This window comes from Mixophyes fleayi, chromosome 2 (assembly GCF_038048845.1).
Source record: "Mixophyes fleayi isolate aMixFle1 chromosome 2, aMixFle1.hap1, whole genome shotgun sequence".
NCBI lineage: Eukaryota > Metazoa > Chordata > Amphibia > Anura > Limnodynastidae > Mixophyes > Mixophyes fleayi.
The window spans coordinates 262,496,064-262,515,345 of record NC_134403.1 but is presented as its reverse complement, the minus strand read 5'-3'; the positions used below and the strand labels follow the sequence as shown (position 1 = coordinate 262,515,345).

The 19,282-nt window shown below is 37.3% G+C and overlaps 1 protein-coding gene across 2 annotated transcripts in view; it reads right to left on the bottom strand.

Moving 5' to 3' along the window:
• The window catches only part of SOX13 (SRY-box transcription factor 13), a 38,769-nt gene extending 20,958 nt beyond the window's left edge, over window positions 1-17,811 (bottom strand). The window contains exons 1-5 of one of the 2 annotated variants that reach the window (XM_075196060.1): window positions 17,278-17,811; window positions 6,252-6,324; window positions 3,084-3,207; window positions 1,580-1,670; window positions 150-236 (exon numbers count right to left, since the gene is read on the bottom strand). In XM_075196060.1, coding sequence (XP_075052161.1) covers window positions 150-236; window positions 1,580-1,670; window positions 3,084-3,207; window positions 6,252-6,313 — 364 coding nt within the window. In that variant the 5' untranslated portion in view covers window positions 6,314-6,324; window positions 17,278-17,811. Of the gene's footprint in view, window positions 1-149; window positions 237-1,579; window positions 1,671-3,083; window positions 3,208-4,565; window positions 4,728-6,251; window positions 6,325-17,277 lie in introns of those variants that run through there. The other variant, XM_075196061.1, reaches the window with a different exon arrangement.
• Window positions 17,812-19,282: the final 1,471 nt, after the last annotated feature.

Here is a 19,282-nt window from a genome sequence, read left to right as displayed (position 1 = left end):
GTGTATAACGCATGAATCGGCATGCTGATCGGGATTTTCAGTTCTTGGTAAAATCATTAACGATATCGCAACGGGAGAATTTTCTGTGGTGTGTACCCAGCCTAACTGGAATACACATTACATACAACTGTAATGAGGAAATCACTTACCTTTCACATCTTTGCTGTCCATTGTTCCATTTCCCAAAAGTCTGTCCTTCCAATCACTTGACAGCAACTTCTCTAGGGCAGGCATTGCTGTGAGGGAAAAGTAATCATGAATAACAATAGAGGAAGCACTGCTGCATATTACATGTGTTGTCAAAGACAAAAAGAAACTTCATCTACAGATGTTGGCAAGCCACAGTTAATAATAATAATAATAATAATAATAATAATAATAATAATAATTTTTATTTATAGGGCGCCACAAAGTATCCGTAGCGCCGTACAAGGACAAACAATGGCACAGTACAAGGTGAAACAGCACAGTACAAGTAACAGTAAGCACTATAACTCTGGGGGCTCAGGCACAGCATGAAAGAGAGGGAGGGAGGGGAAAAGTGAGTATAGGCAGGTAACTATGGCCCAAGAGGGTGGGCACGGATGACAGGTTGAGAGTCACTGAGGGGAGCGGAGAGAAGCAAGAGGAGACAGAGGGCAGAGGGACTGAGAGGAGGTGAGCTGAGTAGCTGGAGAGCGCAGTTAAAAGTGATGGAAACAGAAGGTATGAGAGCCCTGCTCAAAGGAGCGAACAATCTAAAGGGAGGGGAAGACAGACAGATACATGGATGAGACGGATAGACGGGAGAAACAGAGATGGAGACGGAGTCGAGGAAGGGGGAGAAAGGAAGAAGGGATGAGAAAGAGGTAGCCGACCGGTGGGAGTTTAGGCATGAGACTGGAAGGCTTTAAGGAAAAGGTGGGTTTTTAATGTTCGTTTGAAAGAGGACAGATTAGAGGAAGTTCTGATGGAGCGGGGAAGCTTGTTCCAATGGAGGGGAGCGGCGCGGGAGAAGTCTTGGATACGTGCGTGAGAGGAGGCAATCAGAGGGGAAGAGAGGCGACGATCGTTGGACGATCGCAGTGAGCAGTTAGATTAACGCCATAGTTTGGATTTAAATCTTGCATTAACGCCATAGTTTGGATTTAAATCTTGCATCCCTTAGGGCACCGAGATCTGCCCTCGAGAGAGTAAAAAGATGAAACACAGAAGCACTCCAAAAACGTACTAGTAGATTAATTTGCTGCTATCAAAAATTGACCCTAGTCTCTCCCTCTCTATCTGTCTGTATCCCTCTCTGTCTGTGTGTGTTAGGGAATTAGACTGTAAGCTCTAATGGGGCAGGGACTGATGTAAATGAGTTCTCTGTACAGCGCTGCGGAATTAGTGGCGCTATATAAATAAATGATGATGATGATGATGATGATGATACAAGTGTTTGGGTTCTTTTTATTTACATATATAATTGCAATACATTGCAAGTCTGTAACCAGCTAAAGCTGTTAGAACAAATCATTTTCAGAAGTAATGTATACAAATATAATAGTCAGAGCATAAAAAAAGTTAACTTTTTGGGGGCATGGGTTAAGAATGTTACCATCTCTCATTGTTCTGCTGAGCTCCAGACTCTCTTGGCGACCATTAGAGACAGGTGCACTATTCTGGGGTTCAGCTGGGTAAGAGGCATTCTGGGAAGAGAGAAGAGCAAGTAACAGTGAACCTAATTTAAAAACATGACACCCACAAAAATTGAAAAAAAAAAAATCATATTTTTTTAATTTATTAATAACATAATTTTGATAAAAGATAAATCGGATAGGTTCATCAGCAACATTTATTTCCTGCATCTATTAGTCAGTTTAAATTAAGCTATTTACAAAATAACAACAACAAAACATCATTTAATTTATTTTCCCAGTATACACACTAGATGGCACTACTGTCAACTGAAAAAAAGAAAAAAGAAACTAAAAATGAATATTGCCATCACATAGAGAACAAAACAAACAATCTAGAATATAAATGATCTGCAGGATTCAACATTTCATGCAGCACCAAGCTTTGATTTATTGCTTTTCAAAACAAAATAAAAGTAAAAAAATAAAATAAAAAAAATGTATAGTACATAGAGCAATCTAGGATTAGCCACTTCTGTACCTACCATTTACTTATGCCAATTTTAAAAAATACCATATGATTAACCACTTTATTCATTCAGTTAGACATGCAGATTTCCAAGAATAGTGGAAAACATTTTTTCCCAATTTAAAAGTAAAACAATATTTCTTATTGTGTTTTGTTGTTTTACAATATGTTGTTTTGCAATTTAATAAATAACTTCTCAGAAGCCTTATCTCATTTACTGCTATACACAGCAATAAATTCCCAACCCTTTGCCCCCTCTTTCTGTACACAAAACAAACCCAACAGGCAGATCCAAGTTATTTTACTACTAGACTAAGGTCTAGCCTGGAACTGTTAATGGTGACACAAATAGACATAGCTCAAAGTGCTCAACATTAAATAATTAAAATAAAGCAGAATACTGTTACTGGTACTTCTTCTATTTGACAGTCCATAGTTGTTTGAGAAGATATCCGTCGTTAGTTTTAGTCTTGTATTCATTAATATTGGGTTATCTAAGTGTTATATACTAAAGCTGCCCATACACTAACACATCCATAGGTCCAATCTGGAAGGATCTGGTCACCCGGTGCTCAGGCCTAAGGATCATATCATATGGGGGTATTTAATGCAGCTTGAGAATGATGTCAGATCAGTAGAACACATTTTCCATCAGTCCAGATAAGACATTAAATGGTTGCCATTCACATTGGCCTCAGACATTGACTTAGTCAACTTGGATGCTTTAGACCAAATAGTCCCCATCTAAATGCCCTACATGTCTGGGCAGCTTAAGACCTGCTTAGTCTTACCGGACATATGAAGAAATAATTAGTAGATCTTTCATGCTTATTTTTTAAGTGTTATTACCCATTATACTAAAGTAAGTACCTCTTGTGCTATTAGCAGGACTATGCATCACCAGCATCTTTTGTAATCTTATTGACTTTCATGTGTCATATAATGAACCAACTCACATGTGGAGAGGAGTCTTGTTTGAAACAGGCTGAACTACTCATATGTTGTATGACGTCCTCCTTACAATCTTCTTCCATTTTACTGTAGGCCCCCGACGGAGGAACTGAAAACTTCAAAGACAAACTGCAATATAGGATGTAAATAGGGTTACAGTCAAACGAGATTATTTACTAACAAGGTCCACACATGCAGTATCTTATAGCAATTAGACAATCTTATGTGCACTAGATTGGTTACAGCTAGTTGCTCCCTGGTTGCCATGAGTTACTGCACATTTGCAGATTGTTCATGAACAGCTCCCAGCGTGATATTTAACCATTACTTCCTCATCACAGAATACTTGAGCTTCTAATTTATTTGTGCAGTAAAACTGCAGTATAAACATTGCAAGCATTTATTGTAATTCCGGTAATGATAAGCAAATAATTCCCATAGCTGAATGCACCTGGAAAACAGGTATGAAAAAAAGCAGCAGATCCTTGAATAGGTGACATTTGTTGCATGAAAAATATGAATAGCTATGTAAAGTGGACTGTGGAGTTAAAGTAAGACACTTGTCCTAAATTAGTTTTTTACAAGACCAAGCATTTCAACCGTATGAACAGGGTAATCACCAGAGTAACTGTCTTATTAGTAATTACAGATACATTACTATGTGCAGAACTGCACTGAATATTTATAGAACCAGAATGAATTACGACTGACTTAAGTACATTTACTTAGAAATGGGGCATATTTTCCAGCAGACTGTCAGAATGTAACCAAATTGCTAGTATGCTCAGGGAGAAAGACCTAATCAAAGAAAGCAAATCCACAGCTCAAAGTTCACAATCATTGTAGTCGGTACATCTGGGTTCGCTGTATCTTTTCCCTATTCTCATTCAACTGTGTACAGTATAGGTCTGGGAGAAAGGATGGGTAAACACGGCCAGGTGTGAAAGAAGAAATAAAAAAAGGACTAGGAAAATAAAACATTAGAATAAAATAAGACATACAGCAGAAATGCGTCAAGTCAAAAGTGTAGGCTATACAGTGAATGTCTCCCATGCACATGGTATTTAAGCATTTACAGAGACGTGTTTGCTTTCAGTACTGAAGACCATTACTTCTTATTAACACTTTCACCACTGCATGTGGTCCGACAAGTCAAAAGCTTTGCTGGCACAGAAGTGGTGGGAGTGCAAAAGCCTCCCAGTGGAGGCAAGGCAGGGAGAGGCCACTCAGTAGGGGGCAGAGGAAGCAGAACAATGAACGGACAAACCAACAAAGGAAGTATGACAAGGACACAATGGGGCATTGTAATAGTGTTCCGCTGCCAGGAACCTGCACACTCACACACACAGACATACATCATCAAACCACATATACCTACATTACTTGCCTCACACACCTATAAATAAGCTACAAATGAAAGATACATAGAAAATACATGTACATTTATATCCCCTTATAAATGTATGGAGAGATAATCAGAACATTACCGTTGCTATCTCAATCTTATTTGCTTGGTGTTCTCTTGCTCTCTCTCTTGCTTCTTCGTTCTCTCCATTTTCTCTCCCTCCCCCTACCAATCAGGTCTGTTCCTGCCCTGCAGGTTGCTGTGGGGACTCTGCCTTTGCTAAGGATGGCATTGTTAGAGTACAATGACTGCCCCCACCCTCACTCCACGCAGTGAGCCTCTCCCACATTCCTCACACTGGGCCGCTGATCACCAGGGAAGGGAACACACAAGGGACAGTATAGAACACCCTTGTTAATAAGTGCATTTAGAAAAAAAAAAGTTGCTTTTCTTGCTCAATGCACTAGTGTTTAATTTCCTGATCTGAATTATTCTCTGTGCTGTATACCTGTTAACTAGTAGTATTTCTGTGTTTGCAACAATTCAATGTACACATCTCTCCAAAGTTGCATTGAGATTGTGTTAAAAGAGAAAGATTGTAATTGATTAAATCTCCTGCCTCAAATTAAGTTTTATTTTTTGACCTATTGCCTACAGACAAAATACAACACAGTATACACACAGCTTTCGATTTATTTAGAATGTTGGTCATCTGGCTGTGTAGTACACAATTAATAAACATACCACTCTATTATTGCCTGAATATTAGTACTTTAAGACTCAGTATATGTACACATATGCCTTAACAAAATATTATATTGCCGTCAAAAAAAAACAAAAACATACGAATACATTGCTAAAGATGCTTTTTTTTTTTTTTTTAAGTACCCAGGGTTACATAATAATATGTTTAACCCACAGTACTACTGTTCAAAATGAATTATCCCACAAAATATTAAACAGATTGTAAACACACATGGAACGTATATAACGCATTCCACAGGCGTCCCCATGAATGTCAAACAAGGGAACATAGTGCACTGTGTTTTTGAAAGAAAAAAAATGCAGTGCAAGATGAAAGCATAAAGCAATATTAGTGTAAATGTATTCATAGATCATACACTGGTCTATTACTTTATGTTTTTGGGTGCGTTTGCTGAACAAAGAAATAAGTCAGTAAGTGACAGATTAAGTTCTTTGTTATGCAGCTGTATACAAGCAATCAAGCTTGCAAGTCATTCAGGCTCTGAACTCTGTGTATGCTTACAGGGAGGAACGCTTGCACATAAATAAAGTTATTCCCCTAATCAACACTTATTTCTGAAAAGTTTCTTGAACTTTTTGAATAAATATTTATGAACTTAAGTTGATGAACTAGAAATGTTACTACACAAGGCAGAAGTTTAGTGTAGTATGACTTTATGTATACAGACTTTCTCAAAAGTACTTGTATACTATTTATGGGACAACAGAGAGCATCTGAGTACACAACAGGGAAATTGATGACAAGCTGCTTACAATAAGGATGCATACCCATGGTGCGTTTACAGATCCAAGGAGTATTTTCTTTAGGCTAATGTCCATTTTAATTGCTGATCATGAATTACATTTAGTACCGCTCAGATCACCCAAGCAGCAGTGTGTGTGCATTCTAGAGCGCCATTTATTGTAATTTAGGTGTGGAAATATTCTATACCTAATTTCATGTCTTGCAAACTGAGAAATTTTAAGCCACAATGATTTTGCATCTACCGACTTTAACCGAATTAAACAAACATTTTCATATGCAATGCAAATCTGGACCTGAACAGGGTCATATTTCTGTTACCTTTCCTCCTGCATGTGCCCAGCACACCATTTCACATCCTCTTGTGCATCTGAGGGATCCATTCAAGCAGACACTGCAAGAGAGGAATACATTTAAAAGTTAAATACAGAAGACAAATGGCAGAAAGAACTGTCTTAGAATATGGCTTAAAGAAATGAAAATGACAACTGGAGCCTACAAGCTAAAACTGAACTCCCCAGTTGGTGCAAGTTGGCTAAACACACCCAAAGTGCAGCAATTCTCAGAGAGAACCACAAATTATAAAGACATATTTTACATTCAGATCTCTCTGAACTACCAGGGCAAGAAAACAAAAATAAAGGTAAATGTTCAGTGTAAATATGAAACCCTAATGCAACATCTTCAAAAGAAATTTGCAGATCAGACTCCAAAACACAATTTGTACATGTATCCATTTTCATCATATATTGCTATATTTGTACTAGGAAAAAATATTTATTTCCCCTTGTTGCACAATAACCTACACCAGTTTATTCATTTTACAAACTACCATGTGTTACTGCCAATAAACACAATATTTAATCCCAGCATTTATGCTTGCTTTTAAACAAGGCTACAGGAAGTCAACTCTGGCTGCTTTCTTACGCACCTTACTAGTAGGTTATCAAGTCTGATCACAGAGTTCTGATTTACCTTTTCAAATAATGGCAATAGTAGTAATATATCAACTTGTTCTCTAATTTATTTGCTCATGTACACATCATTTCTAAAACAATGCAAATAAAGAGTAATAAACTTCTCGTGAACATTATAGTAAAGTGTTTCATTTAGTATTGTAGAGAGCTGGCATCACATGCATTAGTATTTAGTACTATTTGTATTTCATTTTGTATAAGGTGTATAAATATGTATTTTACCCCCACCCCCCAAACAAACATGTACATGTCTACAGATCTTGAAATTGACTCATTTGAACTTTAGAAGAACTAAAAATTAAACAAAAGGGTAACTAGTAATTACAGCATATCGCCCAATTGTAGATAAAGGGAAAATAATGGCCACGCTAAATGCATCTCATTGAGTAAAAAAAATAATAAAAATTGTAGATGGCTGCCAAGATTCTATAGTCAGAAACCTGATTGGTCAGACAGGTCTTACAAAGGTACCTTAGTAAGGGTACAGTAACTCTAAACACACCAGAGAATACTCATTAAAAGGTGTATAGTAAATGAAACATTCTTATAAATACAGGCTGCAGCGAAAATGCTAAATATTTATGCACTGAACCACAATTACATTTCTTTTTGCAACTGCAAATTAAAAACAAAGAAACATGTACTTGCAGTGTAAAAAGTAGGACTTATAACATTATAGAAAAAAAGCACAGTTGAGGGGTAGCATATCAGAACTATATTTGTTTAATTATTCTATTTTAGGACAATACATATTACATGCAGAACATTTATATATTTATACTCCCAACTTTCTACAATATTCTTGGTAAATTGTCTATATTCATAGAGTGCATGTTTTGTAAATATAATGTAACCTTATCCATGTCCAGATACTGAACATATTACAAGCTATAAGGTTTTTGAATGGATAATAAATATAAAAACATGTGTGCAGGCTGTAATGTGCATCATTACTGTACTTATATGGACAGAAATGAAGCATGCTTCCCTGTACAGTGACTATGTATGAACGTAACATAAACACAGTATGTGGATGATTTAGAAGTAAATTCAGCTGCTGGGTACAAACGTGCACTTAGACAAGTGTAAAACATACATACATACATACATACACGCACGCACGCACATAGGCAAAATTTTGCCTGCACAGTGATTTAGAGTTGGCCTAGGATACACCCCATTCTCAGTTGTAGAGCCATACATACATTTTAAACTTCGTTCACCCCCCCTCCCCCGACCAACTGCACAACAAGGCTTATCTAAGGTACAAAATTACAGCTTCTAGCTGGATTTACTGCTAACTTTAAATGAGGACCTATGCTTGAATGACAATGACTCCATTGATATTTTGTTTTTGGGATATTTAAATTTGTGTCAGAGATGTTTGTGTACTTCTGCATGTCTCCCCATTACATAATTATGTGGCATGTTTTTAGCTTTTTAATAAAGCATAACAAAAACAAACGTGTTACAATGTAAAATTGTGAGGAACATGTGCTCACTAAATAGGCTTCCGTACAAAATAATCACACATATGAATGAGTATATATGAAGAGGGGATTATATTCACTGTACAATGCTTTAAAGTGCCGATATGATATTTATTCATACAAAGTAGCTTTATGCTGATATTCATGTGTAAAACAGAAAGGTAACCTAGTGAGGGGTTTAGGTTCTCACACGGCCATAGAAACCAAGAGTTGGACCCGCTAAACGCCTTTTTACGCTTATAATTTTTTAGATTACGTAAGCGAATGAATCTGTGCTTGCACTTTTTGACAAGCATTTCCTTTGCATTCATTCTTCTGTTGTCTGCAGCCTAACAAGCGTTATCACTCGGTACTTAAACCACTACAATGTAGGGGAACTTTGAGAACATGCTTTGAACACTTTGTGTAAAGTGGTGGCAAAGTACAGAGTTATCTTTGCTTTTAACAGGCATTTTTTAATTGCACTGCTTTGTACATATAGTTAGATAAACATGACCATGCAGATATATTCATTTTACACACACCATGCGCTTCATAACAATGTCTCCGAAAAAACTGCCTTACAGAGACCTGAGGCAATCTAAAAAGTTTTTGTTTTTTTGTCACTGGTTTTGGTTTAGTTGTTTTAATATCTCCAAAGTGATAGTGAAAGCTTCCTTGGCCAATAAATGTGTCATCTCACCTTTCCACATAAAAATTACTGAAGATCACAAAAATGTCAAGAACCACTGCCCATCTTTTGAGAGCAGTGGGGGGTAGGAATCACACAATGTGATGGACTGAGCAGAACACCATTGGAAAACAAGCATATTCAGGAGTATAAAAGAGATAGAGATATATATATATATATATATATACACACACACACACACACACACACACACACATACACAAGGTTACATACAGGTGGATATTTATCTTCCCATTCACAGCCGTTCAGTAGCATGTAAAACATAGCAGTCTTCACTTTCCATGCCTTGTACTTTTTTTTTTTTGTTGTTTTAAGAAAACCATTTGTAAACATGTATGAGCACTTTTTAAGAATTCCATTGAAGCTAGGCCTTTGAGAAGTGTATCTGAAGAGTCAAAGTGTCTCAGATAGTCCCCCATCTGGAAGAAGCTTTGAGTACAAATTACAATATGGTCAAAGAGTACAAGACAATGTATGTATCATTGTGTGCAATTTAGCTCCTAGGAGCAATAAAACTGCATATGATAATAAAGATAGTAAGAGAATTGTAAAAAACAAGATTCAATGAAGCCCCCAAACCCCCCCAACACATGATCTATATGAAAACAGTGCTTGATAAAGTAAGAACCATCACCTCCATCTCAATGCAGAAGCTTCCAGAACAATCACATATTTCTATGCTACTAAACTGGTTACACTGAAGGGTAATTGGAAGATGAAGCTAAAAAGGAAAGTAATGGCTCACCACAACAACTTTAGGACCTCACAATAGATTAATCGTCTGGAAGAACACAGACTACCAAAAAAAAGTAAAATTGGCAAACTGCCCATTAACCTGGAATTAATCAGTGGTCATGCCATTTGGATGCTCCTTACCTACAAATCTTTGCAAACAGAGACCGGATTGTCCGTTTACTGCCGCCAATTGATTCAAGTATTGTTTTAGCAATTATTTTTTTCTCCCTTGTTTTGTACACCACTTGTTATCGACGTCACAGGCAACAGTATCGCATTCCACATCACTATTTGTAAAATGTACTCAAGAAGTGAAACAAGTTTATTCTTATCGACTATCCCACCATAGATCTGGTCCTACCTTTAAAGACAGAGGAAGTGGGTACAGAATTGATTCTATCTATTTTCTATTTTTCACCCTTTTCTAAAGTTTATTTTTCCATCCCAAGATTGTATCTGTCAGCATCAGTAATGCAGAACATGGAAGATACTTCATCAGCTAACTGTACTGACTTTGAGGTTAGAATATGAAGAAACTTCCAGTAGACACAATGCCACATTGTGACCTAGCTACAGCTTAGTTAAGACAGAGTATGTAACATTAGGTATTAGTTAGTGCTTACTATTTTATTAACAGAACATCAATGGGTGTCGTGTCTATGCAGTATCCCAAAAGAGAACATGCACAAAAATAGCAGTTTGCTGAAACACTTGGGGGGTATATTTACTAAACTGCGGGTTTGAAAAAGCGGAGATGTTGCCTATAGCAACCAATTAGATTCTAGTAATCATTTAATATATTCTACAAAATGACAGCTAGAATCTGATTGGTTGCTATAGGCAACATCTCCACTTTTTCAAACCCGCAGTTTAGTAAATTTAGCCCTTGGCCTGTAACGTCTCAATTTTGCATCAAACAGGTTGCAATTACAGACAGACGCATGTGACAAAATTAAATCACAATTTCCCTAATTCTACTTGCCAAAACAACAGGATATGATATGTTTGTTTGTGTAATAGAAATGTATAGCATGTAATGTTCTTTTTTGTGAGTGGAGCATGGTTTACTTTTCAATACATGTATCTAGTTATTTTTCATTTTACGTCCCGTATGGATTAAAACAGTGATGGGCAGCCTAAAGAACTTTGGGGCGGCATTGTGCGACACTGTAACCTGCAAAAGGACCTTGCATTACCTTTAATATCAGTAATAAGTTAAAACAATATAGTCAACAAAATAAAAGAGAAACATCCATCTGTAATAATAGATCATCGCTTGTAAAACTTTATTAAAAATAGCTACTAACTTACAAATCTGACAATAAACTAGGAAAGAACGGGAGGGATGCAAGTGAAGGCTTGGGGGGCCATCTGTTGCCCATAACTAGATTAGCGCTTCCTTCTAACCTTCCACAGGGCCAGACATTACCCTTAATTTCAGTGATAAGTTAACCAAGACACCTGTCGTAATAAAAGATCAGTAGACATTTTAACGTAAGATAAACAAGTGTCACAAGCTGTAAAGAAACAAATCTGACAATAAAGGAGGAAGGAGCTGGGGGCTATGGGTGAAAGTTTGGAGGGCTGCAGACACCCCGCAAGGGGCACCTTTTGGCCATCACTGGATTAGAGAATTACAGCCTACTATACAAAAATACAAGTACTCCTATATAAATATTAGTAACATATGTAAACATTCCCATACCTTGGTGAACATGGGGTATTTGACATTGCATTTACATCATCTTTAAACTATTGCTTAGGGTAGATTTATCAAACCTAACAAGGAAAAATTGAGGTGATGACCATAACAACCAGATTCTAGCTGTAATTTTTGAGAATGTACTAGTTAAATTATAGCTACAAACAGCTCTACTTTTCCGTGACTTAGTGGTTAGCACTTCTGCCTCACAGCACTGGGGTCATGAGTTCAATTCCCGACCATGGCCTTGTCTGTGAGGAGTTTATATGTTCTACCCGTGTTTGCGTGGGTTTCCTCCCACACTCCAAAAACATACTGGTAGGTTAAGTGGCTGCTACTAAATTGACCCTAGTCTCTCTCTCTCTGTGTCTGTGTGTGGGTGTGTGTTAGGGAATTTAGACTGTAAGCTCCAGAGGGGCAGGGACTGATGTGAATGAGTTCTCTGCGGAATCAGTGGCGCTATATAAATAAATGGTGATGATGATAAATATACTCATTAGTATTTTATATTAAACAATAATTACATCTGCATTATCCACAAAATAAATAGATGATGATGAAAGGTAGAATCAGCATGTCCAGTTAAAAACAAACAAAAAAAAAAACCGTGCAAACCATTTTTTTGTAGATTTTTGTTTAAGTATCTACAAAAGTATTGCATCAACTTTGCTGATGTTTAAACCTACTCATTACGGCCATCAAAGTGATGATATGTAAACACATGAGCAAATTTGTTCACCTTTCTACAGCAGTCCATTTATATTGTGCTTTGTTTTCCTGATGCAGTATGTGTAATTTTTCTCATCAACAGGCATATATCCCAGGCAGGATTATGTAAAATGTATATTTAAAGATTTGCAACACAGCTGCGTAACTGCACTAATAACTCTTTATAGACTCTACCCGCACTGTGACCTGTAGAAAGGAGGGCGCTTTGTATCTACACAACAGATGAGGTTGCTCCTTTGATGGTCATCCACGCATGAGGCTTTGATTTTAATCCAGCTACTTGTAAAGTTCCCAGCTCCTTTTAACTCCCAGGACCTCAACTCCCTGCTCTACAAGGCTTCAATAATGTCATCACATTTACTTTAAAAATTTACAACCCAGGAAAATAAAAGGAATTCAACTGCAGTTCCTATTTCCAGCAAATTTCACTAAATTTCTTTTTTCAGGTTAATCTTTTAATCATATTGTTGCACAATCTACGTGTGTGACAACAAATACACAATCATCAAATTGATTGATATTCTAATGAAACCAGGTTGAACTTTTTCAACGGAGGGGATCAGATTGAAATGCTTTAATCGTAATCCTGTATTTAATATTTATTTCTCGATGCTACAACTTTTCTAAATAAAAAACAAAGGATTTAAAAATGATGTGTTCGTGGACAGCTTTAGATTCACTGACCGATCTCTCTTTAAATACCATTACAATGGAGAGCTCACCTGAGCACAATGTGGGCTCCAGCTGCTCTGTTAGTGGCAATTTGCAAAATAAGAGCCCCATATCTATAATGCAGCATGCACACAAAAGGGGGCAGCTTATCCAAATTAGGTGCAGATATTGTTGCTGGGACCCATGGTGACATTTAAAAAAAAATATTAAATAGCACTTTTGAATGAAAGCAAAACAACACAAGACAGGCACTAATAATGCATTTCTGCTATGTAAAGCTAGAACTGGCTTAGGGCAAACACATGAAGTTAATAGGGGAACATTTCTAGAAACTGTTGGTGCCGTTTTCATAAATGTTGCTCATTTTTGCCTATTTTTTAGCAGCTCTAATATTACACAAAACAAAAGTTCAGCAAAAACAATGATTTTGTTTTAGTAATCATGCAGTTTAGAGTCTTAAAACATTAATAAGTTTGTTATCACACCATCGAGAACCAATGCTGTAATTTGTGTTGGTATCATTTTGTAAATCTAAATTGCATGACAACTGCATTTTAATTTATTGGTAAAGCCACAGTGAGGCACATTACAGATATAGTTAGTGGCTAATATATCAGTCCAGTACCAGGGCTGATTGGGTGCTTGGAACGGCTTACCATTAAATATAAACAAACACACATTTGACTGAAATAACAAAACACAAACATATTACTCCAATATGTGAGCCAACAACTTTATGTTTTAACTGAGTGCACTTTATTTTCAATAAGCATCCATAGCAAGTGTCCTACCAATGCAAATACACAAGCATGTTATGTTGCAGCTTTCCCATACTGATTATTGTAATGTTTTGATGTAGCTGTAACAAAATAAAATCACTCGCTTAACTAACGGAGATGCACGACATGATTGGTCAGAGCATGCATACCAAGCTCACAGAGATATGGGGTTTGAGTATGCTTAAAAGAACAGTTTGACCTCATGATCCAATAAGGTCACTGACTGTGAGAGTTGAAAGGATATAAAATGAGCGATGGAATAATTTAGGGGAGTAAAACAGGATGGTACTGAAATGGGTAAAAAGTAGGTGATTTCAACAAGCTATGATTATTAACGTGCAGTTTAATTTTGGGTTTAAGTAAATTTGATTTATTCACGTGCGTGAAATATAATAAACATGAAGCTAGGCAAAAGGCTCCCTCAGAAACTCATTTTTATCTGGGTTCTGTCAAGCCCCATACCAATAACAGGTGCTGCCAGAACTAGAAATTAAACTAATATATAGATATATCTGCATTGGACCACAGTAGCTGTTGCGGTTTGACCAACTTGGATTTTCCACATTATATGTAGCCTACAAAATTTGGAATTGGATCCAGACCTCCACCATATGGTTTTAAACATTGTGGCTTTCCATGCATTGCTATAAGAAGTAAGACATATCCTGCCAATTACATGGCTTTATACTAAGCTAGTGGTGTCCACAACAATGTATTGCAGAAATATGGCCCTCACTGTATCTGTGTATATGTGGAAAATCTTTATTCATACTTATGCAATTGTAACTAAACAGACGTCAAATTGCAGCATGTGCGACTCCACAAACAATGATCAAATTGAATTTATACACTTAGGGGTATATTTACTAAACTGCAGGATTAAAAAAAAGTGATGTTGCCTATAGCAACCAGATTCTAGCTGTTATTTTGTAGAATGTACTAAATAAACAATGCCTATAGCAACCAGTGAGATTCTAGTGATCATTTATTTAGTACATTCTACAAAATAACAGCTAGAATCTGGTTGCTATAGGCAACATCTCCACTTTTCCAATCCCGCAGTTTGGTAAATATACACCTAAGAAAGCGATAAAAAAAATCAATGATCCCCATCAGTGCGCTTATAATGTCATCAATCAAACATGAACTAGTAGTTACCTCCTTTATACTTTGATCCCATCATTCTTTTTGATGATGGAACAATTGCTGTAATTTGACGTTCCGAGTGAATAAATTGTCCACACATCCAATAATTCAGCAACCAGGCAGAGGGACATGATTTAATTTGTGTTGGCAACATTTTACTTTGTAGCAACGCACATCAGCAGAGGGACACTTTTTCTAGTCGACAACACACAGCAGCAGAGGGCCACTTCATCTAGTCTGCAACGCACATATCATCAGTGCTTGATGACCAACCTCTCGGATAAGTTATTTGTGGCCCTCATTATAATTAGTTGGGACATCCTTTTATGGCATTTCTATGGCTTTATATTAAGTTAGACTATCAACATGACTGTATCTAATAAACATGTATTGTAATGTAAGAACCAAACAAAAATGGGCATCATGGTAGCACCATGGTTAGCACTGGTGAATTGAGTTGGACTCTAAACAGAGCATGCATGTGTTTCCTCTCGCAATCCAAAAACTGTAAGATTAATTATCTCCCTATGCAATTGGTGTATGTGTGCCTGTGTTAGGTGTGGGGTAGAGGATTATAAATCAGATTCCCAATACAAAACAAGTGTATATAGTTTCAGTCAACACAAGTAGTCCAACCCTTGCAAAGACAAAGCTGTTTTGTATCCATTTGATAAAAGCTGAACACCAACATTTACAAAGGGGGGGGGGGGGGGGGGGGGGGGAAGGTCTGAGTCATAGGACAAAGCCTTGGCTGCTGCATGTGAGATCCAATTGAGCTTAGATTGGATTCTGATAAAGACACACCAAGATATAGAACAACTATGAACATACATTGTTTCAGAAGACAATGAGAATACAAGACAATAGGGGATTTGCTGTTAGTAGATACTATAGGACATATACTTGATTGTATATCAAAGGTGAACAGTTTATCTGTAATTCAGAGTAGTCTGAAGGGCATGAATATCAAATGATTGAATACTGTAAAAGACTGTATTGTGCATAAATGCACCTGTATATAAGGGCTATGAAATACTACTATGAACACTTTGCTGCAAACATTTCAGGTGTGGAATAAACCTAACTTTGCTTCAAATCGGTTTGAATGTGGCATCACCTTCTCCAAATCTTCAATTATACCACTGAATGTTATTCCCTTAGGAGTTGGCAGTTTCTAATTTGTGGGACTTTACTGTAAGTTTGCCTGGAGCAGGTACCAATGTGAATTAATACAATTCTATCTGTACAGAATTGTATAATATGTTGGCAATATTTAAAATTTAATCATAATAAAAATAATCATAAGTATGTTGAAATTAACTACTATATGGAAATTTCCACTCACCTATGTGAAGGAGTGGGGGTGGGTTAAGTAAAAACAGAATAAGAAATGGGTAACTGTTCCTATAGTAGATTAACATATATCATGTTTCACAAATTAGCAGCAATTAGAGTTCATTTTACATATATCATGTCTGCAATAATTGCTTTTGCTTCTCGCACACCTTTCTGGAACCATACCGACAGTTATGAACAATCCATATTGCTGCAGAGAGAAGTGAGTAATGCTAGCAGAATATATATATATATATATATATATATATATATATATATATATATATATATATTCTATATACACACACACACGACACACCTGGTACTTTGTTATATACAGCAGAACTAAAAGGGTCCAACAGTTTTTCATTGGACATAAAAACACATCAAATGGTTCTGCATCTACAACATTGTGTGGCACATTTGCTACTTTTATATGGGAGTCCTGGCTATACAGGACTGTTTCCTTACACTGGGAAATGTGTTGGACAAAGCTGTACACAACACTATAAACAGAAACCACACTGAAATCCATGCTTCTCTAGATGGTAAGCAGGTATAATTATTACTTGATGCACACAAACTAATAAAAATCAATATACTGTCAACAAAAGTCAGGTGTTATTAGACACACAAAAACAACATTGCGCCAAAGACTGTAAAGATTAAGATGAACATTTTGCAAGATAAAAGGTCAATGAGATATACAAGGTTCCTCTCACCTGCACTGAGGACACAGAGTGGCATTGGGGGTGGGGTGTGAGCAGCATTGGGATAGGACGGAGTGCACAGTCGTTGTATGTATACAAATGGTGGGCACGTATGTACTTCAGGCTACTTTTATGTGGCGTGTAAACAAAACAGGGAAGTGGGACGGTTTAGTTGGCACCGAGGAGATGGAGTTGAGAGGATATTTTAATTGCAACAAGGAAGAAAAAGTTACCAATCTTCTCATGAGGAGCATTAACGAAAAACAAATAAATAACAATATTGCCAGAGACGGGCGAGTGACAGAGATGTGGGTGCTATAAACGACAGCTGGGGGACTGGAGCCCCTCCCCGGACATGTCCCCCATGAAAGACATACTCACTGCTCTTGGAAGTGCTGTGTCTCCTGCAATGACTCTGCTGCAGTCAGCCTGTCTATGTGGGAAGCTGTAAGACCACTTCTCAGCCCAGTCCGCACTCTGGATGCCTATCTGGTCACTCCGACAGCGATCTGTCTGGTCCTGTCAGTAGGAAAAGTACTTCTCTCACTTAGCACAAGTCTACTGCCTTCCTCCCTATCTGCTCCTGTACGTCTACCCTTCTTCCCCCTCTGTGATCCTGTGGGTGTGAGAGCCTCTCCTGGGATGTAATAGCTGTTTCCTGCCCGCCCCCTGCTGTGTGTGCGTGTATTTACCAGTCACCGTCAGATCGTATTGTGCATAGAAGATAAACCCATTATTCTTTATACAAACACATTATAAGGAGAATAACAACATGCTACTGCTGTCTGCCTTCTTTACCTCAATAACATCTGCACAAATCTGACAGCGTGCCACATGGAGTCTGGACAAAAAGATCATGTTTGTTTACAATGCTAGTATTGAAAAACACATACACTATATTCTTAACAGTGATGATCAATATTTATTCCAGTCACTCACCCTTTGACATAGTACATACACATATTAAATATATATATATATATATATATATATATATATATATATATATATATATATAGTGTTTTTAGTGTTTGTGTTGTGTTGAATTCTGTCTGCATAGCATTTTGCGTTAATGTCTGGGTGTGTGTCTAGCTGACAATTAACAAAAGGCCCAGCAGGAAAACAATGAACAATGGGTCATTGAGAGGAGGGGTAGTGAAGAAAAGCCCTTTGTTCCTCTGTCCATATGATGCTCGTAGACCCTATTACAGGGAGCAGCCGGAAATGGCTCAGTCCTGCTCCGGGGGGAGGGGGCACATTCTTGTCCCGTGAGGGACACATCAAAGGGAAGTGGGGGAGTACTCAGAGGCCCCATATACTCCATACATATAATTTAACTCGTGTAGCACTGGTCAGTCCGTCTGATTCTCACAATAAAACATAAAATTACCCTTTTTTATGAGCACGTACTTAAGATTTAATTTCTTCATACCTGTTTCTGAGTTCTTATACCATTGCTTAGAAAAAACAAGTGAGCCTTGTTGACGCTTTATTGACCTTTGGTGTGCAGTGATTGATATGTGCCAGCTGGGGTCTTTTAAAGAATAGCAAAGACATGTATCTGTATGAGGCAATAGCAATTGTCCTTGGTGCAGCAGTACAGCAAGACAACAGGGTTCTGATATTGGTGGGTCAGAAGGCTAGAGTCACATTTGTTGAATGCACAAAAATATATTTTTCTGTACAGTGCATCCAACTATAATAACCCATAGCTATTATGTCTTTGGGGTGAATAATACATTACTTGCAGATCATTATATGGAAAATATTTTGAGGTTTTTCTAAAAACAATATCAATAAAACATATACCTTTTCAGCAGATTGAATTTTCTATTGAAAAAATTATTCTGCTGTGATAAAAAAATATCTTAGGTGGATTCAACTAGACTATTATTAGAGTTTCATAACATGATAGTATGTTTGCTTCACTTTATTATTACTTAAGCAGCAATCCCACATATAGTTTTTTTTCTTCAAATAGCAAGTTAAGTACACTTTAAGCATGCATTTTCCTTAGCTGTCCTTCCAGAAATTATCATCTCCTTTTCAAAATCTCTCTGCCAGTTGGCTGCACAGACACGGGCTCTCAGAATGTCATGTGAAGGCAGAGGGGGAGGATTTTACATTACATGGAGCAGATAAAGCTCACATCATGTTCCAAAGCCTCTCTGCTCACTACATCATGTCATGTGTAGGGCAGCACGGTGGCGTAGTAGTTAGCACTTCTGCCTTACAGCACTGGGGTCATGAGTTCAATTCCCAACCATGGACTTATCTGTGTGGAGTTTGTATGTTCTCCCCGTGTTTGCGTGGGTTTCCTCTAGGTGCTCCAGTTTCCTCCCACACTCCAAACACATACTGGTAGGTTAATTGGCTGCTAACAAAT